Source organism: Natator depressus, chromosome 1, assembly GCF_965152275.1.
Source record: "Natator depressus isolate rNatDep1 chromosome 1, rNatDep2.hap1, whole genome shotgun sequence".
NCBI classification, from domain to species: domain Eukaryota; kingdom Metazoa; phylum Chordata; order Testudines; family Cheloniidae; genus Natator; species Natator depressus.
In genome coordinates this window covers 79,077,732-79,101,853 of record NC_134234.1, presented here as the reverse complement: position 1 = coordinate 79,101,853, position 24,122 = coordinate 79,077,732, and the positions used below count along the sequence as shown (strand labels likewise).

Below are 24,122 nucleotides of genomic sequence, written 5' to 3'. Positions count from 1 at the left end.
GTGTAAGCTGAAAAATACTTCATTTCAAAGTTGTTGTTTTTTAAAAAAAACTGTTCAAAGTAATATTTGCAAATCTATTTTAAAACAAAAATAGAGCAGGAAGTGATTGAACCATTTGGAATTCAGGGTCCTGTATTTTCCCTGCAACAGCTGACATAATTGCTATCTACAGCAGCATAAACAATGTAGAGAATGCAACTCCCAGCATGATCTTGGGAGTTAGTGAGGTTGTCAACTGTTGCAAGAAGCTACTGACAGCTGACACTATTAGTATTCAGGTTACATCTGAAAGAAGGGACTGAGGGCAGTAGCGGAAGGATTATGGCACCTTACGTGCCCCAGGGCTCTTAAAGTAGAGCACAAGACCTAACTTCTGAACCAAAGTTGGAAACTTTTCATTAAACAGGCAACTATTGAGGAAGTGATTTATTTTTAAAAGTAATTCGTGAATACAGTCATTAGAGTAAACCAAATAAAAATTATTGTGTGCGTGTGGAGGAGGGTGGTGGGGGGAGAGACAAAAAAACCATGCCTCAAGCCATTGCAGTAAAAAGTGAAACCTGGAGTGATGCTTAGCACATTTAAAGGTCAGATTTTCAGAAGCTGCCATTCATTTCGCCACTTAACGTCTGAGGGTGCAAATAAACGCTAGTGCAACTAACCTAATTAAACCCACAAACCAGATTCTTCAATGTCCTAGTGACCTTAATTGCTGCTGCAAATAACAGAGTACAAAAATAGAAACCTGCTTGATGCTAAGCTGAAAATTTGGCTCAATTTTCATAAGAAACAGAGTCAAACTCAAAACAGAGAAAAGAGGTTTAGAAAGATTGTAGTAATTAAAGGAACAAATTACACAGGCCAAGTATTCCTTTTTTCATCGTCCATGGGAAAGAGAAGTGCTTCTTAAGCGAAATGGGTTAGCTGTTTATCTGAATACCTCTCATTGGTGAAGCATGTTAGCCTACGGTTTTAATAATCTTTGTTCACACAGTCCTAGTACTACTAGGTTACTGTGGGTAATTATATACTTTTCAAACTCACCTGTGACACTGAAACCTCTGACTCTGGCAGGCTTCTTATTTCTGCAGAAGCTGCAACTGTAACAGGGTCAGGATGAGTATAATACTCTGATTTAAGATCAGGGGACACTGCATCCTGGTATTGGGATGTAGCAGAGGCTCTCAGGGTAGGAGACTCTTTTCTTTTAATGCTTTCCTTTTCTTCCTCACCACCACTTGTCATTGCATCTGCAGAGAGAAGTGGTCCTGCTTCCAGCGTTGAAAATGAATAGCTGGTGAGCAAAGTTTGAGATCTCTTGGCTCCATCTACTTCTCCATTATATTTCTGGACATCGTCCACCTGGAATGAAAATGCTGTTGTTTATACAGGCACATGCTGCTTTGTTTTAAAGCATAAAAGCCTCAAGTTTGGTTCTCAACAAATTAAGCTAAACAGTCCAGAGAGCTCAGCCCAGAAGTTTTTTTTATCTTTTTCTCCATCCATTCTTTCAATGCAATTTCCAATTGCCACACGCACTACCCTATTATCCACTATTACTAAAAGAGCAAGATGGGTTATTTCCCCTTGTCAGATGCATGTGAGCAGGATAACTAATTCAGGTCTGGATTTAAAAGAAATGCATTAAAATAGCTTTTAGCACATCAGTTTCAAAATTAGGGCAGCTAGGGAATTATGGAAAAGACAATACAATTTATGCAGATATGCTGATTGCCCATATTAGGTTTCATTAACAAGGGGCACATGCTCAGCTGGTGTAAAATTGTTCTCATTCCATTGACTTGATGGAATGACAATTTACAGCAGCTAAAAGTATAATTATGCTAAGTAAGTTTCAGAAAAATGTACTGATATGTCAATAAATTTTCTGGCAAGAAAACACGAACTTTTACAAAAAAATATTGTATCACTATATTTATCAGATGCCTATTCATAGGAAACATATGGTCATTTTAAGTACATAAACATCAGCAATTGTTTAAGCACTAACAGAATTATCTGCTCCACTATTAATACATCCTTTGTTAAACAGGGGCAGGAAATTTAAAACTAAATGCATGAAAAAGTTAAAACGGTATTGGGTTAATTATTCAAGATAGTAACATTCACAAACATGAATAAATTGAAGTTTTACCGTAAATGATCTGGGAAGTGATGAAATTCCTCTTGAGTGGACACCAAAAGGTCTTGGTGTAACCACAGATGTTAACCTAGAGGTATCTGTTTTCTGGTTACTTCTGGGGAGAGAAGCTGAAACCCGAGCTGACCCCATTTGTGCATTCACTGAATGGTGAGTAGACAAAGGGACTGAGCTCTGTTCTTCTAATAGGCTTTTAGATGGAATTTGAGTTTCAACTGTTGCATAGATCTCTAGCTTTTGAGAATTCTCTTTGTTAGTTTGTGCAGCATATGATTTTTCATTCTTCTTAAAGCTGTAAGAGGTATCTTTTTCGACAAGATAATCTTTTGCTACTGATGGTCTGGAAGGATGTTTTTCTTCACTAAATACATCATCTGATGAATACATTCGAGTGCGTTCACTCTTTTGCTGCATGTCGCTGTAGGATCCTTGATCTCTGTTCTCCCTAAGGAGACAGAGAATTCATTAACATACCAAAGGAGTGACCTGGAGAATACATGGACTTTAAGAAGTCTTTCAGCTATGAAATGCTCAAAGCAAAGACTGAAAAAACTATGAAAGTCTTCCTGTTTAAATGAAAATGAATCTACCTCTAATCAAAAATTCAAATTCTCTCTTTTTTTCCACATTTTAAAACGACTAATGATATTTTCAAGTTGTAAACTGTTATGCCAAGAATGACCTTTTGCCTGAGAAAGCAATACAACTAGTTCACGAAAAAATGCCTGAAAGACTAGGTTTTCATTTTTAGGGGGTTTTTTTTAACATCTTACTTTATTTTTTGATGTTCGGCAAGGGTTGGATGCCGAGTTAGATTTGGTAAGGTGGAGGACTTTGAAAAGTGTAAGCCAAACTCTATAGTGCTATTAATCTAGCTACTGTACTAGAATGGTATACCAATTTATAGAGAACACATTTTAGACATTTGCTAGCACTTAAGTGGAAGCTTGGTTCCTTGCCACACACATTTCCTTATTCTGTGAAATGAGACAAAAATATTATTTAGAAAACAGTTTTCAAAAGTTTTGGTAATATTGATATTAAATATGAATGTCTGTGTTATGTTACTGAACAAGATGTCATTTCTATCCTAGAAATAAAAACAATGGAAATTAAAAGTTACTGAAACTCAAAATATTATATTTATGTTTTAAAAGTATCCTTTAAATTTAGTTTGTAAGTGTATGCAGCATGTATATATACCTAAACACATATCCCATTGATTTAAACATGGATGTCAGTGCATTTATAAAGCCACCACCTATAGGGCAAATGGTGTTGTTACTCCATTTAATTTCTGCTTATTTAGAGAGAAGTCTTAAAAATATTTACAGTCTGCTCATTCTGTAAACACCAGAAGGATTCATATAGCAACAGCATAGGGGAAAATTCAAGTGAAATCTTAATCCTGCTGTTTTGCAATATAAACAAAAGCCCTGGCTATGTTTACTCAAATAGCTAAAAAAGAATTTCAGTTGCAATATTAATGCAAAGAAAAATACAGTCATAGTAAATCAGACAAACAAGATTATTCATTCTAGACAATTGTTTTTAGACCTGTTTAAAAATATACTCTTAAAGTGAATGAAGTTTGATTTCAAAGCAACATTTATTCCTACTTTGTTCCACTCTGCGAGTTACATTTTACTTTACTAACTTGCTTTAACTTCCACTTTAAAGAGTTTACTAGTATCTGCCTTTCAGTTGTTTAGATTTCTGCATTATATAAATGGACCCAAAGGTCAGTAAAGAGTAGCTTTATCAAAATATATTCTTCAAAAAAAGGTGTACTGAGTTAGTTCTATTTCATGTATGAGCACAATTAAAATGCTAGTTAAAGCTGCTCTAAGATTAATTAACACATATGCTCAAAAGTAAGTAGTGCATACAACATCTCCATTAGGTGCATTACCTGTCCTGCTGCATTTCTTTCAGTGACTCGCTATTTCTTTCAGAGGTCTCAGAGGCTCTCCTTTCGATTTCTTCTCTCTCCTCCTTTTTCTTTTGCAAATCTGAAGTGAAACTTTTTCGACGATTTTTCCATTTTGCTAGATCCTAAAACAAATCACATTAATATATGGAGATCTGATTTTCTAGAGATCTCGAACAACTACTGAGACTACCCCATTACATTGCTTAGACTGCTCATTCCAACTGGATACCAGTGTGTCCTAATTTTGCTTTATAAAGCCTGCTTGTCTGCGCCAAGTCTAGAGTCTCATGTGTCTTCCTGAAAAATCTGACCCAAATGATTCTGACCTAAACGTTTCTGAGACTGACTGTGTTTATATTTTTCAGGTAAGGTGGCCTGCTGCCTATCGTTAAGTAAGGGTAACAATTGCAATTTTACACCATAAAGAAAAAGTGCAGTTTTCCTTTTAACTTCTTTCCAGTCACCTCTGGCAGATGAAATTTAATGTTGACAAATGCAAAGTAATGCACATTGGAAAACGTAATCCCAACTATACATATGAAATGATGGGGTCTAAATTAGCTGTTACCACTCAGGAAAGATCTTGGAGTCATTGTGGATAGTTCTCTGAAAACATCCACCCAATGTGCAGTGGCTGTCAAAAAAGCAAACGGAATGCTGGGAATAATTAAGAAAGGGATAGCCGATAAGACAGAAAATATCATATTGCCTCTATATAAATCCATGGTACGCCCACATCTTGAATACTGTGAGCAAATGTGGTCGCTCCATCTCAAAAAAGATATACTGGAATTGGAAAAGATTCAGAAAAGGGCAACAAAAATTATTAGGGCTATGGAATGGCTTCTGGATGAGGAGAGATTAATAAGACTGGGACTTTTCAGCTTGGAAAAGAGACGGCTAAGGGGAGATATGATTGAGGTCTATAAAATCATAACTGGTGTAGAGAAAGTAGATAAGGAAGTGTTGTTTACTACTTCTCAGAACACAAGAACTAGGAATCACCAAATGAAATTAATAGGCAGCAGGTTTAAAACAAATAAAAGTTCTTCACACAACACACAGTCAACTTGTGGAACTCCTTGCCAGAGAATGTTGCAAAGGCCAAGAACATAACAAGGTTCAAAAAGGAACTATATAAATTCATGGAGGATAGGTCCATCAATGGCTATGAGCCAGGATGGGCAGGAATGGTGTCCCGAGCCTCTGTTTGCCAGAAGCTGGGAATGAGCAACAGGGGATGGATCACTTGATGATTACCTGCTCTGTTCATTCCCTCTGGGGAACCTGGCACTGGCCACAGTCAGCAGACAGATACTGGGCTAGATGGACCTTTGGTCTGACCCAGGAGGGCCATTCTTATGTTATGTTCTCTTCAATATTTATCTAAAATGTAACAGTTAACTGGATATTAACTTTAAGTGAGTGAGTGAGTGAGTGAGAGAGTGAGTGTAAAATACAGAAAAGTAAAGCAACATCTGAATGGATTCATGTATGGACTTGAGTATATACCCGCCTTAAATCCTAAATAGAAACTGTGAAGTATCAACCTAATTTAATGTTTTGTTTGTTCATGTTCTAAAATCACAATGCAGTTTAGCAGTCAGTTGTTTCTGCCCCATAGAATACCAGAACTAGTTTAAGCAGAAGTGCTAAATGTTTAGAACCAAGATGCATTAACTAAGCAATGTTGCTCAGTGCCCAGTGCTTATTAACACTAACCCCTCACTTCTATAATCATTACATTTCAACATTTGAAGGAAAAAATTAAGGTTTTGATATGCCCTGATGGATGGACAGACTATTAAAAATGCTTATCTCAAAGCTGGGATATTAGTTTTCATGGTAAATTTAAACAAGGACTTTTTTTTTAAGGGAGAAAAACTAAAAAAATTGGAAGAGAAAACACATGGGATATTTTTCCGAATGACTAAACATTCAAACATAAAACCTTCCAAATAGCTTTACAATGTCACTGCATGTGACTATGTGCTAAATTACTGCACCTAAAAATACACATTCTGCCTCTCATTAGATTTCACAGCATCACTAGTATGGCGTGCCCCACCAACGCACACACACACACACACACGTTTGGTTTTGTTCTGCTAATCTGATCCGCAGCCTGTTTTTGTACCCCTTCCTGTGAAACTAGTTTATAAGATTACTGTACTGCAATACATTGTCTATTAGTATTTTAAGAAATTTACGCTTGCCATTACATTAACCAAAAAAAAAAAAAAAAAGATGCAAATAACTGGTAAAATGACACTGTGCTAATTATAGTGCCTTATCTTTCATTGCCCTGCACATAAATTGGGCCTGAAGCTGGTTTTTATTTTTGTACTCTTTAAAAGCTATCATACAGATAAATATTCCTCTGCAGAGTTGATCAAACAAACAGATAACACAGAAAGAAAAGGAGTACTTGTGGCACCATAGAGACTAACTAATTTATTTGAGCATAAGCTTTCGTGAGCTATAGCTCACTTCATCGAATGCATCCAATGAAGTGAGCTGTAGCTCACGAAAGCTTATGCTCAAATAAATTTGTTAGTCGCTAAGGTGCCACAAGTACTCCTGTTCTTTTTGCGAATACCGACTAACACGGCTGCTACTCTGAAAGATAACACAGAAGCATTAAGGATTAAGGATTTAAGCATTAAGGATTTACATTTCACACACCCAGATAATCTACAAATGTTTAAACTGGTCATTTATGACCCAATCCTGTGATGTGCTGACACCCAATGCCCTTTGGCTTGAGTGAAAAGTGACACTGGATTACAGAACTGGGCCCTTAGTGGGGCATTTAGGGGGAGCAGAAAGGAACACTCACATCTTGCCACTTTTGATCTTGTTCCTGTAGCTTGGATTTTATTTTCTGTAGCTCTTCATAACGAACCTGGCGCAGCACTTGGGCCTCATCTGCACTCACATCATTCAAAGACTTGCTCCTAGGACCAAAAACATTGTTTTGCTTAATGTAGTCTTTGCCAGTAAGACTTCCAAGAGGGAGGAAGGGATTTATATTAATATAACTTAAGCTGTCCTATCATGCATTTTTAAACAGAACAGGAAAAACATATACTAGCTATTTTTCAGTATCCTGTATGCAGTGGTGCCAACACAAACGTCAGTGACAGCATCATTGGTCAAACGTGAATAGGAAAAGTGAGACTCCTATGGTCTCCTAGCAGCTTTGCGCTGATAATTCAAACTGCACTTCTCTGCTCTTGAACTCTCTCCCTCTGTTCAGATTTTTTTTTTAACTCTCCCCATGTGTTCACAATCTCAAGATGGATCTCCTCTGCCTCTTTGAACTAAATATTTCTTCTCACCTAATCCCACTCTCCTCCCTACTTTCTCCTTCTGCGTTTATAATTTCATTAGTCTGCCTGTTCCTCAGGCTCACAAGCTTGGTGTCATTTTCAATTCTCTCTTCTTCTCTTCCCTTCCATCAATCTCCAGGTGCTCACAAAATGTTACCACCTCTCCAGCAAAACTGATTTCTAAAAGACCACTCCATTGTCACTACTGAAAAAGCTGGTTTGTGCTATGGTTCTCCTTTGCCTGGACTACTATCAAATTCCACCTCAGTCTCCCTGACTGTTCTCTTAAATCTAACATCCAACAGCTAAAATAACCTTATTCTCATTCTGCTCTCACCATGCAACCCTTCTCCCCCAGTACGTTCACTGTCTCCCTCTCTCCCCTCTTCCCTAATTCTTCAACACTGGTTTCTTGCACCCTGCTTTCCATGTCTGACTTCCACTCCTGCACTATGAATTCATCTGCTCCTGCCCTAACTTTATTCCCTCATTTAATGATTCCAGAACTTACGATTCACTTGCTATAGAATAGGACTCATTAATTTGTTAGTCCTAGCCCTTTCTTTTCTTACTCCCCCCATTCATTGTCTATCCCATGCTCTATATTTGCCTAAATTGTAATCTCTTTGGGGGATGGACAGTGTCTTTTCTTAATCTTTTTAAAATGCTATGCAACAGCACGGTTCTATATTACGTATTTAAAAGGGACAGTCATTTTTTTTTTTAATTATTTCTCCCATTCAGAACAAAGCCCTATAGGTCTGTGAGGTCTTCGTATCCTCTATCCTCTTTAGTACTACCTGGGTTCAGAAGTCCTCTGCTAAAGCCCCAAATCCATCAAGTTTCCTTGTAGCCTGACTTCAGGGTTTGGCCATCTCATGGAGAGAGTGTATTATAATTTTCTCCCGGCCTTTTCTGAAATTTTTTAAAGCCTCTTCTGGATTGGTCATGGATGTACCTTTGGAGTGACGTGGGACCCTCCCTTCCCATCACAGTACTTCAGTTGATTGCCTGAGGTGTGCTCCCACCCAACCAGCTCAGGGAGCAAAGTGACTGAAGAAGGAACCAATCGTATGATGACCTGAATGACAGTGAGTGGCCACTAGAACACCAGGCCAATAGAACATATTAAATGTTCCTGAAAGGGAGGAATTAATAGTACTCACGTAAGCCAGTTATAACATGAAAAGGTATTGTACACATTTCACCTATTTTTTGCCAAAATAATTCAGTCCTGATCTGCTCCTCCAAACTTGGGCCTATCTGAAGCAGACATGAGCTGTACAAAATTATGTGGTGGTTTTATGATGCATGCAACTACGGACTAGGAAGAGGCTAAACTTAATTTCAGTGGCAACTTAAGACTTTGGACTCTGCTCTTTAGAACATAAAAAGGTACAGCACTCAGTTACTGCCCGTTTATTTTATTTTTTTTAAATGGGAAGCATGCCAATTCTAGCAACAATACCATGGTTACTACCTCAGGCACTATTTGTTTGCTTAGTTTTCTGTCCTGTCCTTGTTTTTATAATTCACTTTTACGTCAGGCACAGAAATGGTTTTTGTATTACAATAAACCAGTATCAAAGCACCAAAATTGTTCAAGACTGGTTGAGGGAATGTACACTAATTATTATGAACTGCTTTTTCCTCTCTGCTTTTCTATATTCTCCTTGAACAACACAGAAAATGTAAATAATTGAAATTTATATATTTGATTAAAACCTACTTATAAAAAGTGTGTTATTTGTATGTAATCATCTTAACATCAAAAACCTATCTAATGGATATACCCTCGTATTCTCCCTCCTCTGAATATGTAGCAGTGCTCCCTCTCAGACCAGTTTTCACTCCTTGCTGATTTTGGCAATAATTAACCAATTATAAATAAAAGCATGTCACACAACTTTTTGGTTTTTTTTTCCAGATTTTTCTTCATTTTTACAGATCATGGTCAAAAAGTGAACAGATTTCAAAAGGAAAAACTAGAAAAAATTAGTAAAGCATGCAAAAAAAACATTCATGCATATTCAAATCTACAAAGTACATTCAGGCAAAAATCAGTAAAGCACTCCTCTTCCCAAACAAACACGTATTGTAAGCCAAGTAAAAAGCAAGACTCAAATGACAAAATGGTGCTTTAATGTGTATTGCTGCCGTAGAACATGAAGTAAGTTTACACTTAGTATTCAGTCACCTAGCATTGGACAAATAGAATCAATAAATTATACAGTATCCAGAAAGCCCAACCTCTCTAGTGGAAACTATACCATTAAATAACCCTGAAAGAAAAAGCTACCCTCACTTGCTTATCTATTTTTATTTTAAGATGCCCTCGTTTTAAGTTACATTTTTGGTGCAATCTTTGACAAAGATTCTTGACCTCAGACGCAGAATGATATCCAAAATAATAGGAAATGCTGTGCTAAATTAATTTCACATTAATTTAAGCTGCTCTTGATTTTCTTTTCTTGATTCTCTCTCATTCTAGGTGATTTATTCCACACATTTGGACCTTGGCCAGTTGAGATGTCTTCCTCTACTTTCTTACCAGGATAAACAAAGGTATTTAAATTCACATCAACATCAGTATTCTTCCCCATACCCTCCATTAAAAAAGAAGAAATATTTACTAGCTTTACCCTAGATTTGTTAAAACTCTAAAAATCCAATTTGAATATAGGGGGAAAAACACACGTAAGTTTCAGCAAGAGTGAAATTTCACAGCTGATTTTTAAAAGCCTGACAACAGCAGGCCATTGCAATTTATTTACTATATGTGCAACACTTTATGCTACAATGAGCTTCTATCAGAAGTATAGCTATTGTGTTTCCTATAACTTATGGAAATTACTCAAGTCCAGAACTACAAAGCAGCATGCACAAGGTGCTCTGAGCAAGAGTTTTTAGCTATTATGCATGCATAAAAATTACTGGAAAAGTTTAATAAGATGCACAAAACAAATAGTATGGTGAAATTTTCATATTTTTATCATAAACTTACCCATCCTCATCAGAAAGCTTTTGAAACAGTCTGAGAAATCAGAAAACCAAAAATAAATTTATTTCAGGGTCTTACTCTATATGTAAGAGAACATTTAGAAGTTTGATGCAGAAGCACTTTGACTAAAGTGATGGGAGAACAACAAAAGATCAAGAGTTACAGGCTTGGATCAGTACCTCAAAGTTCAGATGCAAGACAAACTTACCAGAAACTGTGTATTCTGGAAGTCAAGCTTAAAAATCTCACAATACAAAAAGGTCCCTATCACAATTCCTAGTATTTTCCGTTTTGGAAATAATGCATGAACAGTCTAATAGTTATTACTCATTGCCTCTTCCAATGCTATCTAACACCAGGAAGTGCAAACAAAAAATGATGACTATTTTGAACTGAGTCCTAAGACAAAGTTTGGTTCAGAAAGGTTATACATGTTCAAAGTAATTTTCCCATTCCTAATTTTAATGCATGTAATAAATGGAATGAATAAACAGAATGCCAAAAATGCATTCAGCTTAACACATTAAGATGCAGAACCAGATGCATCCAATATGATGCACTGAATTAACTTTTTTAAAATTTTAAAATACTTAGTGAAGACATTGAGCATAAATATAATTTTTATTGAGTGAAATAGCCTTAGAAGTCAATTATATTCAGGTGTTTTAGAAATACTTTTAACCAAATGTAAGCTTTGTCTAGCTGTGTTAAGCTTCAAAATTAACGACATACACACAATATTAGCTGGAACATAAAATTGTATCAGTTATGAAATAAGGATGCTGAATGAGAAAAATTGCAACTTGCAATTCCGTATTTTCAGCGATAAGGAGGACTTGAAAAACCCACTCTCTCTGAGTGAGCACAGAGTTTGAAAGAGGGCTGGGCAGGAGTTAAAACAGAGGGCAGATAGGATAGCAAGGCTCTGAGTGAGCCAGGCAAGGAGTTGAGCATTAAATGGTGACACATTTGATTTGAAAAAAGGGAAGACTTGATAGAGAAACAAAGATGGGCTAGAGGAAGTTAAATGTATACAATACACACATACCCCCTTTTGGGAGTGTGCTTTTTAGGATCATGGCACAGGCATTGTTCATCTAGTATAGTACCCTTTGAGCTGTGGGTGAGTGAGCCTTGGGAAATTTTTTAAATCCTAGCTCATAAGCAGTATTAACAGAGCTTCTATTTCCTAAGCCCTTCAATAACGTATACAGATCATTTAGGAATGTTTGTACACTAGTGTAGAGAAATGACATTGCCTTCCATGGTCTCTTAAGTGCTCATATTCCTGCTCAATCATAGAAAGACGCATATTTCCTTCAGTCTCAAAATTATACAATATACATTACTGGAAGCAATCGAATAATCTAAACCATGTTGAAAATACGGTATTGCCCTGTCATAAGCTTTTCCACCACTACACAAAATAAATACATTGCAGTTTCACACTGCATGCACGGTTCCATTCAGTACAAGATGATGCTTTTCTTAATGGGAACATTTCGAATACTCAGACACAAGCACTCTCCACACAGGGACACAACCTGACCTCTCAACCATCTGGCGTTTCTTGTGTCTAACTTTGCTGGCCTCTCTGATAGCCTCCCATTTTTTCCAGTCTTCTTCACTGCATGGACCTGGAGTAAAACTGACTGGCTGCAGAACACTTCCTACTTTCCAGGACTCAATCTTGCGAGTCAGCATATCATCCTTCTTCTGCTGCAAAGAGGGTGATAAGACTCTACCACCATTTTTTTCATCTTCTGTTGGGGTAGTCTTCTCAAGTAAACAAAGAAATTTGGATTGGATTTCTGGTGGAAGACTCCAAGGATCAGGAAAGAGTGCAGGATGGTATTTGTCTGGAGCACCTGATAAAGGCACTTCTTTTTTGTGTGTTTGTACTTTACGAACAATCATGTCATCTTTTTCTAAGTCTGGAATAACAGGTTGGTCCTCTCTGGGTTGCAGAATTATTTCACCCTCTAAAAGAGGTTCTTGCTCAGAGGATTTTCTAAAGTATTCAAAAGCTTGGAGAGCAATTGGATTCATGTGGAAAGTCCCAGTCTTCCGAACAAACAAATCGTCATTTTCCAAGTCTGGATATGGGTCTCCATTCAGAGTTTCCCTCTGGTTGCATCCTGGTGTAAAAAAAATATTCTTTCTGCATGTTATGACCCTAGGGCCAGAAGTAGGATCAATTTTGGTCTTCATTTCAGAAGACAAGTAGTCATCAGAGTATTTTTGGAGGGTCTGAAGTAATGAAAACTGACTGAAGCATATAAAACAAAAAAGAGGAAGGAAGAATATCATTAATTGCCAGAAGACTCAGACTGCAGACAAAAAGTATTCCGAGGAGCATTTGTTTTAGAACTGGAATATTCTGAGAAGCACACATACAATTCAGTATTTGCTATAATGCAGCACATATCCACCCCTCTGAAATGATAGTACAGCATATTAACCTTGGTAGAAACAGCAAGATCACATGCTCAATACACAAAGCCAACAATCTTCTACAGTTTGTTATGCCTTTCAGTAAACTAGCAACTTGTGACTATGTACAGAGATAACAGCAACTTCACGGGTTGCACTTTTAATTCACTCAACTGTTGCATTACGAGTAGTTTCCCTTGATGCAGCAAGTGTACACAGTTCATGCAATTATATCAACCTGGGTTGATCAGAGGCGTATGGGATTCCCCCTTCTGCAATGTGGGACAATGATTCCCCCACATAATCAGCAGTCAGTTTGGCATTGCTTTGTTTATAGACTGAATCTTCACCCTCAGAATCAGACTTCCTTCTACTGGAGAGTAGCATGAGGAATGGAAAAGAGCGGAAGTTAATATTTAGAGTAATTATGGACCAAAGCACAAAAAGATAGAGGTGCATTTGTCTATTGTAGGTAATAGATCAGTTTATTTCCCTGCAAAAACCTCTGTTTGAACAACAAATAAGACACAAAAAAGCCAGCTGTTAAACTTTAAAGAAACAGACAGTGGAGTTGATAAAAAACAGACAAAAAAAAGGTTTCTTGATGCATTTAAAGCTACGGTGCACTCAAACACTGTGCATACATGAGATGTTAAGAGGAGCATGCACACACAAACCTGAATCCCTGAAGCTCCTTATACCAGGGTTTGGAAGAGGATCCTTTTTTGATTTTTTTCCAATGCAATTCTTCTTCTGGAGTCCAAAATTTAGGTAGAAACTTATCAAAAGAAACCATTGGGTTTGAAACTGCAGAGTTTAGTTTGCGAACATAGAGATCATCTTTTTCAATGTTTGGGATGCCTACTGCCTTTTCTTCCTCATCATCAGAATAGCCGGAGAATTTTGAAGAAATGTTAACTTTTGGCTTGCTTTCCTCTTTAGGGTCCAAATGCCTCTGCCTCCTCTGGTTACTGTTCAAAATAGCCAATCAGTTAAGATACTTTAGAAGCAACTTCATAACATATGCAAGAGACATGCTTTTTGGCTCAAAAGTTCAAAATTGTGAATGAAGCAAATTAGTTTTTAATTCCATTACTGCAGCACTAAAACAAAGTTAAGTGGTTATAACAGCACCTTATTTCATCTGATAAAAAGAAAGGAATTTGACTACAAAGAATGTAGTAATTTATCAGCAGCGTTAAACAAATGCTGATTAGAAATGTTGCTTTTTGATGCAGTTATTTATGGATTGCAATTTTGGTAGTACAATACTTTGGGTCTAGGATTAGTATCTCTGACCTCATCGGTTCAAGCACAGCAGCTAATGGACCAGCTGGATAATTTTGTTGCAAACAAGATTTAGGAGAGTCCTTGTGCAAGATGTAAAGATGTCCAGGTGCAGCAGAACTCACAGGGCTCTTTTGTATTAAGAATCTACGTTTTGCTAAATCATCCATAATCACATCAGGCAGTCTTCTTTCATCTTCTGAATCAGAGCCACTGTCATACTCATAGATCATCTGCAGGGAAGCTGGATTTGTAAACCCACAGTCTGCTCTGCTATTCTGACAGGAAGCTAAAGGATTCTTTCCTCGTCCACTGAGATTGACCAAAACAGGAACAAAGTGAAGACAGTGAAATCACCTAGGTCATGATGAAGCCCCAAAAATGCCCAATAATCTCAAGCGTGTACATTTACAAATTGGAAAACTGGACAGCAGAGATTAGTAACAACAAAATTTGGATAAGCTTTAACCAAAAAAGTTAAACATATGTTCTGGTCGCTTTAATTCTGCATTTTAAGATCATATAAATTTCCACTGTTAAAGTTTTATCCATGTCACAATGTTATTCATCAACGAGCTATGCACAGAAAGAATGTTTTTTATTTTGTAAATCTCATATACTTTACTTTTAATTACAGTAAAGGCAGCTTCTCTTGCTTTAATGAATAAGTCTGTTCCTTTTGCCATAAATCAAAAGTTTGCTCTATTTAGATAATACCCTAGTACCTTGAAAATGTTCCATCTGGCTCAGTGAAGACAGGACTTGCCCAGCTTCTTCTGTTGTCCTCATTCTTCTCTGTCCTTTTTTTTCTGAGTGGTGCTGGCATATATGATGCCTGTTTGGTTTTGCAAGGTAAGAAACGATTGAACTCTGTAGTAGGTTTTGGTTCAATCACAGCAGTCCTGCGATATGACATGTCATCTTTGCCAGAATCATGCATTTTGTAAGGCAGTTCAGAGTCCGTGTCACTTTCGCAACCTTAAAAAAAAAAAAAGCCAAAAGCACATAGTTTATCCTCTAGATTTAAATCTGACTAAAACCTAAAATAAAATAAACAAAAATAAAGTTGATTGAGCTATGTACTTTCAGAAGTTTCACCTGAAAACATGCAAAGCTACTAACAAGATAACAGTAGAGGTATTTTTAGAAGCACGCCATGAAGCTTTGATAGGATGCATTAGGTTGAAATTGGTTTACATACTAGTGTTAGAATGTAAATGAATGTTTTACTGTCCCTATTTGAGGCTGAAAGCAAAGTGCTAATCTCCAGAACTAAACTTAATTTTAAAGTTGTGCATTTGCCATTCAAATCAGTCAAAAAGACTGTGTGTTAGCACATTTCATGTACTAGTGAGAAATTTAATAATACTTTTGATTTATGAAATGTCATTAGATTAACACACAACTCCAAAGAGGTTGGCTGAGGCCAGGAAGGAGAAAAAAAAAAAAAAAAAAAAAATCTATGAAACCTTGACCAAGTAGCTCATAGAATTTACACATTTGGTTTTGTAAATTATACTGTTTAAGCAGATCCGAAAACTTGGACAACTATAAAGTCAATTTTACTTTAAAAGCATTCAACTACAGGAGATATGCTATATTCAGAAATAACGGAAGGAATTTGATTTAACAATTTTGGCTCTTGGCAATTTTCTTCATCAAACTAAAAGCCAAAATAAAATTACATCTATTTTCAAAATCTGGGATGAAAACCTTTTGAAGTATTTCACTTCGATGCTGGTTTATGAGGGAATGTGGGGAAAAAAATTAGAGGTATGACATGCCTACAAAAAGAACAAGGTAGAAAAGACTTGTAACTAAGAGGTCTGTCTAAAGATCTTTAAATAATATTACCTAAAGTGTTGAAATATACAAGCAAAGGAGAACAGGATGTGGTAAGTGTAAAGCTCGGCTTCATTTCCCATCTTCCTGGCTGCTAGTGATTTAAGTCCCACATTTAAGGTACATCTACACTGGAGCTGGAGATGTAATTTCCTTCTGGGGAAGATGTACATGTGCTACCTTTGGTCAAGCTGTTAAAAACAGCAGTGTAGCTACTGTGGCAAGGGTAGTGGCTCAACTACACTGCTATTTTTGGTGTGCAAGCTGAATCAAAGCTAGCGCATATACGTCTATCTGAGCTGGAAAATTACATCTCTAGCTGTAAATGAGCTAGAATGCCCTTAGATAAGTATTATATTACGCATGTATTACATCATTTGTAAAATGCATAATTAGACTTTTCATCTGCTGTTCTCAATGTGCTTTACAAAGCATTTCTATCCCCATTTTCTAAATGGGGCAACAAGCCCAGAAAAGTAAAGTGACTTGCCAAGAGTTAAACAACAAATCAGTGGTAGTGTCCAGTGCTCTAGCCATTGGAACAGTGAATACACAGAAGAATAGCCTTAACTTAATATGTAGAATAATCCACATTTTACACCTTTAGTTGTTTGGGATTTTTTAAATAAGTTATAGACATTCCAGTTCTTCACAGAAAGCAATCTCATGTAGCATCTCCTTTGAAACTAGACACACCCGTGGAGATTCTAAAATCTGAAAACCATCATTAGTGCTGGTTGAAAAATGTTAGGTGTGTATTAATTAAAATAAATAGAAGACTTTTTATTTTTCAGTTTTGGTTATCATGTTGAAAGTTTTTGGAAAAAATGAAAATTTTCCACGAAGGCTTATTATTGATCAAAAAGTTTCAAATCAAAAATTTTTGCAAGCACTATTAGTCATGCAGTTCAACAGTAAAATCCATCCCACTTCCAATCAAAGCAGTGTGGGATAGGAGAAAAACCTGGTGATAGGCAAGTGGTCAGCAGCCAAACCCTCCCCACAAATTAAAAATGAGCAAGAGAGGACAGTGGGGCAAAAGTCCCAAACAGTCCAACTGGAGACACATTTGTGTGACTAGATTTGTTTTCAGCCAGCTGCTAGCTAGTCAATAACTCCTCGTGCAAAAACATCCTGATATGGCACCCAGTACTACTGCAGCAGCATCTGACTTGGAGCTGCCTTTGAAATCAGTGGGAATTTAACGTGTTGAGCAGCTGCAATATTAGGTCCATACACTTTCTTCCCCCAATCTGTCTCCGACAATCCATAAATTAACAGAGAACCCTAATAAGCAAAAAATACCTTCACTGCCACCCTTCAAGGTTATATCTGATGAAAAGCTTGTGGAGGATCTTGAACCAAAGGAGTCCAGGCTATCGAAAGAATCGTCTCTTTTATGGCTAGTGGAAGGTGAAAATGCTTCTCCACGGTCAATGTACCAAATATCACCGTACCCGCTATCCCTGCCACTGCTTTTCAGACTGCTGGATTCTTCGAGGGCCTAAAGGAATAAGTTATTTTTTTTGTTTTGAGCAGTTATTTTTTTCAGCAATTTAAGAAGCAGGTAGTATTTTACATAGTCCATGTTATACACACTATTAAACTGGTAGTGGAAGAACCCAAATATGCTTGAAGTTTCTTAAGCACATTATAAAAAAAATGTGAGGAGAAATATCTGCCATCTTTCTACGAGAAAAATGTAATTAAACCCCAAAGACATGTTTGGAGTTGACATCTCTAATGCACAGCATATGGCAAACTATGCAGCATACATTTAATACTCAGCCTTACAAAAGTACATAGCAATTACTATTCCATCTGGATTTCTTACCCTGGTCAGAGCTTGTCCTAGTAATTTCTCAAATGCTTTAAGGTTAAGGTTTGGACCATTGTAACCAGGGTTGTTTTTTGCTTTCCTCCCCAGCCAGTATAATGTAATCAAAACCTAAAACCAAAAGGACAAATTGAGAAGTTCATTAGTTAACTATTAAACAGCAAGCCAGTGCAAAAATGTTTGAACACAAACTGCTGTGGTTGTTTTCAGGTTTTCCATAATGAAGTGTAAAATCCCTTTTTTATACATATTTGCCAGGCTGTCTCAATCAAAATCAGCTGAACAGTTACCATTGTGCTCCATACAGATGTGTGTCAGTGAGAGAATATTTAATTATTACTGTTTCTAATTAATTTTTTTAGTAAAGTAAACCAGGAAGAGAGACACAGTAAGGTAGAACTAATCTACATCAGACACATGAACAGCTGAAGACTAAGCTAAGAATGACAACAGCATGACCGGAGAAGTTTTTAAAAAAGAGTAAACTGGAGTAAGTGTGAAATCATTTCAGAAAGCATTAAGGTAAACATGTCTTACATTTTTCAGTCTTCTATTGGTCTCTTCTTGCCTGCAAAGGAGAAAAAAAATTTCAGTATTTCTGACTAGAACACGCAATACAATTTTAATCTGAAATAATGTAGTCATTAAAAGTCAGAGCTATTGTTTTTTAAGCCCAGTTAGAAGTTGCCATGAAATATGGACAGATTTGATTCTTTAAAAAAAACCAAAACATTACAGGCATAATTATTTACTACTTCAGCCATTACATATAAGAACAAAGCTGAAGACAGAAACAAAGAGTGGTCTGAGGTTTTAGACCACTCTCTGTAAAAGAACATGTCCTTCTTTATAAATCGGTATTTTTGACTTTAGGGGAAAACCACACCAAAGCAAAAATCTGAATGGTTTTGTATTATAAAACTTTTGCTGGAGAACTGAAATGTTTAGCTAAAGTGGCAAACAGCCTAATGCTCCTGGGGATAAACTCCCTGTTAATCTGAAAGATCTACAGGTCTCTCTGGTTCCATCTGCAGATTGTAACAGATTGTAACCTTGAGGTATTTTTGGAGTATATTTTCCAAAATATTTGCCTCTGAGCCGCAATGATGCGTAGCAAGTTTCTGCTAAGAAAGAATTTTTCAGAAACTTGAGCAACGGAAACTGGAAACATATGGAGAAGTCCATATTTCAGAGAATGCACTTGAAGAGTACAAGCAGTAATACTAGTGAACCTGTTTTTAAAAACTGCTCGCTTGTAGAGATTTGGTGTGTGAATCCAGGTGTATTTTCAAGGGTTCTGCTCCTCCAATAAAAATTTTAGGTGGAAAATTAGGAGAAACTTCTCTTCCTCTGGGGATGCTCTCCAAGACTCCATAGAAGATCATATAGTTTCAGTAACAGATACTTCAAGTGAGGAAGAAATCCTATAGTGGACAACTATGAAGTCATCTGTTTATAGGGGAAATTTCTTCCAAAATCCCTTCAGTCAGGGACTACGAGGGCTTATATCTCCTTATGAAAACATTTTATCCTACCTAATGTAACTGTTGGCCAGAGACTGGGATTTTCCCCCTTTTCTTCTTGGCTCCAGGGAGGCTTCTATCCTCATCTAGTTCACCTGTAATATCTCTCCTGTCCTTTACAGCATATATACATAACTTTGTATCACTGACAACCTTAACAGATATTTTGATCTAAGTGTTCCTTGCCATGTCTGCTTTTTGTCAGGACTTGTTTATATGGTCTCCCCAAATCTTACTGATTTTGTACCAGTTTGGTTCCACCTTAGTTCAGGTGGAACTTTTCGCTTCTGTACAAAAATGCTCCTTTCTCTAAAACATTCCACATGCCTAATAAAATTAAAACATCTACCCATTCACAATCCATTCCCCAAGGTCCCGTCTTGATGGCCCTACAAGCAGAACCAAGCCAATTCAAACAAAAAGCTACCCTGGAAACACCAATTTAAGCCTTTTTGAGAGTAATCTAAATTTAGCATCCAGGACCGCTCACGCCTTCCTGTATTACTGGTACCAATATATACCGTGACCACAGAGGCTTTGTCTAAGATATCTCAATTTTGTTTGCAATTTCAGATGGAGATGCAGTATATTTTTAGTATGTTTTATACTCTTGGGGTCCCTGTTTTATACTCTTGGGGTTGCCTTTGCCGCTTCACTCAAAGTGGGGCCTTACAATGCATGTTTTCCACTTATATTTGACAAGGGCTCTACAATCTTTATGCCAAGATGTAGACTTCACTACAGTATCTGTGATCTGGAAAAATCAGGGTGGATGGCTAATGTACTCCACTTAGAAACAGGAAGGTGTCTTCACCTTTCTGATAAGCCTTCAGAAATTTCTGATAAAGCAGAGAATATGACAACCCACTTTCTGAGCATGGTGAGCCCCTATGAGCATATAATTCCTATGCTCACCACTCCATCAGTTCTGAGTCCAACCCAAAAAGTGTTAACTTTATAAGATCTAAGAACTATTTATTAAGATGCCATTACCTCTTTTTTCCATTACAACCATTGGAGTTAATTCGGGTGTCCTGCCTGATAAAAGCTGAAGTTTTGTTTTCTGGGACTGGCAGCCGGGTATACAGTTGAAGGCCCTACCCCTTATCGTGTGCTAGAGCCTATTTCTGGGGCTCAAGTCACAAATGGTTTTTTTTCAGTCAGGCTTTTCAATGAATATTATAGTGTTTACTTGCAGTTGTTTGTTTGTTTTGGTGGATTGCTTCAGGCCAATTATTTTGAAATAGGAAGACATTCCGCTACTTTGGGATGTTTAAATAACCATTATATAATACCTGTGTAGGTTAACTATAATACTTAAAGCAATATAAATTCTGGAGATCTACTTTTACACCTAAAAAGCCAATGAGTTTATCTTATCCCAGAAGAAAACACATGAAAATTCCCGGAAAACTTAGTTTAATGAGGTGAAATTGCCTTAGGTTTGCTGCTGTAATTAAATAGGAAAGTCAAGAGTTGCTCAGACCTATCCAGTAGGTTTTCTATCACTCTGTGCTGGCACTTACATCACTCCTTTGCTTCCTCTAATTTGAATTACTATCAACTGGTGCTTTTGAGCAGCCTGTTACAATGGATGCAGCAGGAAGGCATGGAAAATAATCTCTCAACCCCAATATGATAGCCGCCTTCTCATTTAAATACCACCCAAAGATGCAAAGTCCAGAAATAAAACCTATGAGAAATTATTAAAGATTCTTTTTAATTAGCTACCCAGACTGTTTCTGGTTCTTCCAGTGTGTCTCATCTTTCTATGTTCTCTCTTCTATATTGTAAATTGTCCAGTGCAGGTGGTACTTCATATTCGTATTTTGCACAGTACAGCAATATTATGGGCAACTAGCAAGAACTTGACTTCTTTTTAAAGTGGCTAACAACCTAGCTTGCCAAAACCTGCCAACATCCTAACATGCCAAAGCAAGTATCAAAGTCCTGAAGGAATTTTCCAGCAATATGGTGTAGATGTTTACAAAGAGAAATTGTTCAAAGTGCCTATATCAATGCTGGAGTAACAATAATAATAAAAATAGGTATCCAAAACCTTGAATTTTAGTAAAATGTAAACTATTAAAGCAGCCTAATGAAATCCTGGTAAAAGCGCCAATATCACCATGTTACTGAATGGAATTAACAATTAACAAGTCAATTGTCACCCAAGAACTTGTCACCTAAGAGTTGCTACTCAATGGTTATTCTACCTGACAGGTGCAACAGGAATGTAACTCAGATTCACCCACTCCAAAAGGCACTTGTTATTATCATTTGAACTATTAAAGAACCTCCTACATGAACATATTAGCCAAACTCGTGACCAAAGTATAAAATCCACAAACAACTTTACACTTAATACTTGATACATTTCATTTAAACATACTGATGGAAAAGATTATAGCCATTTGGTAGGAACTCATTGTGAATTGCAGAAAAACTACTAAGAGTGCTGGTGTTTTTTCCAGGTCTGCATCAAATTATACCAGTGTGAAATTTTAATTTGGTTGTTATTAATGAAAGTGTGGAATAAATAGCAGCACACCTCAAGTTAACATTAAATTTAGTTCTCTTTAATAAAGCACTCCTATTGAAATGTTAGTGTATTACTGTGTTAATCATCATAGGCTGGATTTTGCCTTTAGTATAGACCTGAGTTAGGGTGGAGCGTATGAGGTCTTAGGCACAATATCTCCTAGAATTCACTGTAACACTTGGGTCAGAAGAAGGAATTTGTGACATCCTTTTTGGGGTGCCACATTTTTCAGCCTCATAGCCCCAGATGGCTAGCCAGCTTTTTAGCCAGTGCATAGGACAGAATAGCTCCACCTACTCTCCACCCACTTGTTCCTATCTGACATGCAGCCTCTGTTCTTTGAGCTTAGCTCTCAGTAGCTTTAATGCAGCCAATTAAGGTTCACCTCTACTCTTCCATGCAGCTCCATAAGGGTTAGCCACAATTTAGCTCTGAACAAGTTTTCCTTAACTTTCCATTCTCGTATACTGTGTTTGATGGAAATAGAAAAAAGGATAGTACAATGATTTTGACTATGTCGCTTTTGAATCACTTAACATTCTTGGATAATTATAACCTCCTCTTGAATGTGAAGATAGAGTATCCAAGTACATATGCAGCCCTGATTTAACAAACACTTGTCTCCTGTAGGCAATCCAAGGAATTTAAGTGGTATATTAATTGCTGAAGCAAACAGAGTTCACAGTTTCTTAATCAATGCAAACAAATTCTATTACATTTAAATTTGTAACCAGGCTGCTCCTTTGCTCACTAAGAACACAATGACACAACCCAAGGCTGCAGCTATGATATATTTGTAACAGTCATGTTGGGAAAAATACGCATTACTATGACTTGCTATAAGCCAGCCAAGTCACTAGCAATATCATTTTGCTAATGTAAATTACTGAAGTTTCAATTTATAAGGCTGCCTAATGTCATTGTCAAACATTACTTCCTCCCTGTTCCCAAACATTTTAGTAGAAAATAGCACTAACTGTTAAAGCTCTGAAGCTTCTATGAAAACAAAAATAGTTATTTAAAAAAAAAAATTACTGCATTTTCAATATGTACACTCTCTCATGAGGTTCTCCTTACAGTTACACAGATGAAGAAAGAATTGTAACAGCTATATTTAAAATTGATTTGTTTTGAACATTTAATTTGAGTACGTACTAAGGTTTTAAGAAAAAAAACTCTGGTCTGTTTTGATGTCAACACTTACTTTCCTTCCCCGTCTCCTGATAACACACACACTAAACTACAGGTACCACCAATACATGAGTTTATGGCTAATTTGACACTTCCCAGCAACAAGTGACATGAAACTCAAAACAAAGAGCCCTCAGGTCAGGGAAATACTACTGCTGCTGATTTCATGGCATCCACTGAGGCATTAAATGCTTTCTAATTTACTCTATTTTTTAGTTACAAATGTAGAAATCTTATCCATAGTTCTAAAAAAAAAAAAAGTTTATCTGTTATATCTGAATCTGGGAAAAAAAATCCATCTTTATTAAGGTGTTTTTTTAAAAATTCAGTTGTATCAAAATATAGATGGCTATTTTTCTTTTCCAGACCTGCTGGGTATATAAATCCATGCATTGATAGATTTTTGCTCTAGGCCAGTGCATTCTGCAGTCATCCAAGGCTGCTGAATTTGCCTCTGAACGTGTAATGTGTGTGACCATATGTAAAATCTTCCCTTGTTCTGTCTGGCATTGAGAGCATCTCTCATTACCTGACACAGCGGGGAAAGCAATGACCTGTACTCTATTAGTGACACTGTACAGGAGTACAACGATCTCTCAATGAGCCAAGACAGTTCTAGGAAGGGCACTCTACTCATTCTGAGGCTGAGCAAGTTTCAATGCTAAACTAAGGTGCACGCCTTTGTCAGAAACAAGACTACTAGATCCACATCAGATCTCCTATAAGGAAGATACTGTTGAGGGAGCCAAATGGACATGGATTAGGAGAAAGAGACCAGTTTGAATCACCCAACAGAAGGAGGTTTGGAAAACACCATTAGTGGAAAAGAGACTATTACTCCTTTCATCACTGACAAATGCCCCAGGCCCATTGCTAAGCCCATGCCCCAGCGACAAATACCCTGAACCCCTCCTGACAGCTCTCAAAACTCTCTCTCCCCTACTCAGTCCCCCATACTCTAAAATATTGTCACTATGCAGTTTATCATAAAAACAGAAAACAGATTTCTTTTAAATAGGTATCATATTATTCTCCTTTTC

At 36.9% G+C, this 24,122-nt stretch overlaps 1 protein-coding gene across 5 annotated transcripts in view; it reads right to left on the bottom strand.

The window, feature by feature from the left end:
* The window catches only part of LMO7 (LIM domain 7), a 181,778-nt gene that overhangs the window by 37,385 nt on the left and 120,271 nt on the right, over nt 1–24,122 (bottom strand). For 2 of the 5 annotated variants that reach the window (XM_074962102.1, XM_074962114.1), the window contains exons 5-13: nt 18,364–18,394; nt 17,824–17,937; nt 17,295–17,493; nt 14,873–15,125; nt 10,431–10,460; nt 6,934–7,051; nt 4,074–4,216; nt 2,156–2,606; nt 1,045–1,362 (exon numbers count right to left, since the gene is read on the bottom strand). In XM_074962102.1, the coding sequence (XP_074818203.1) occupies nt 1,045–1,362; nt 2,156–2,606; nt 4,074–4,216; nt 6,934–7,051; nt 10,431–10,460; nt 14,873–15,125; nt 17,295–17,493; nt 17,824–17,937; nt 18,364–18,394 (1,657 nt within the window). Of the gene's footprint in view, nt 1–1,044; nt 1,363–2,155; nt 2,607–4,073; nt 4,217–6,933; nt 7,052–10,430; nt 10,461–11,976; nt 12,697–13,098; nt 13,234–13,537; nt 13,832–14,872; nt 15,126–17,294; nt 17,494–17,823; nt 17,938–18,363; nt 18,395–24,122 lie in introns of all 5 variants that reach the window. The other 3 variants (XM_074962097.1, XM_074962109.1, XM_074962121.1) reach the window with 3 other exon arrangements.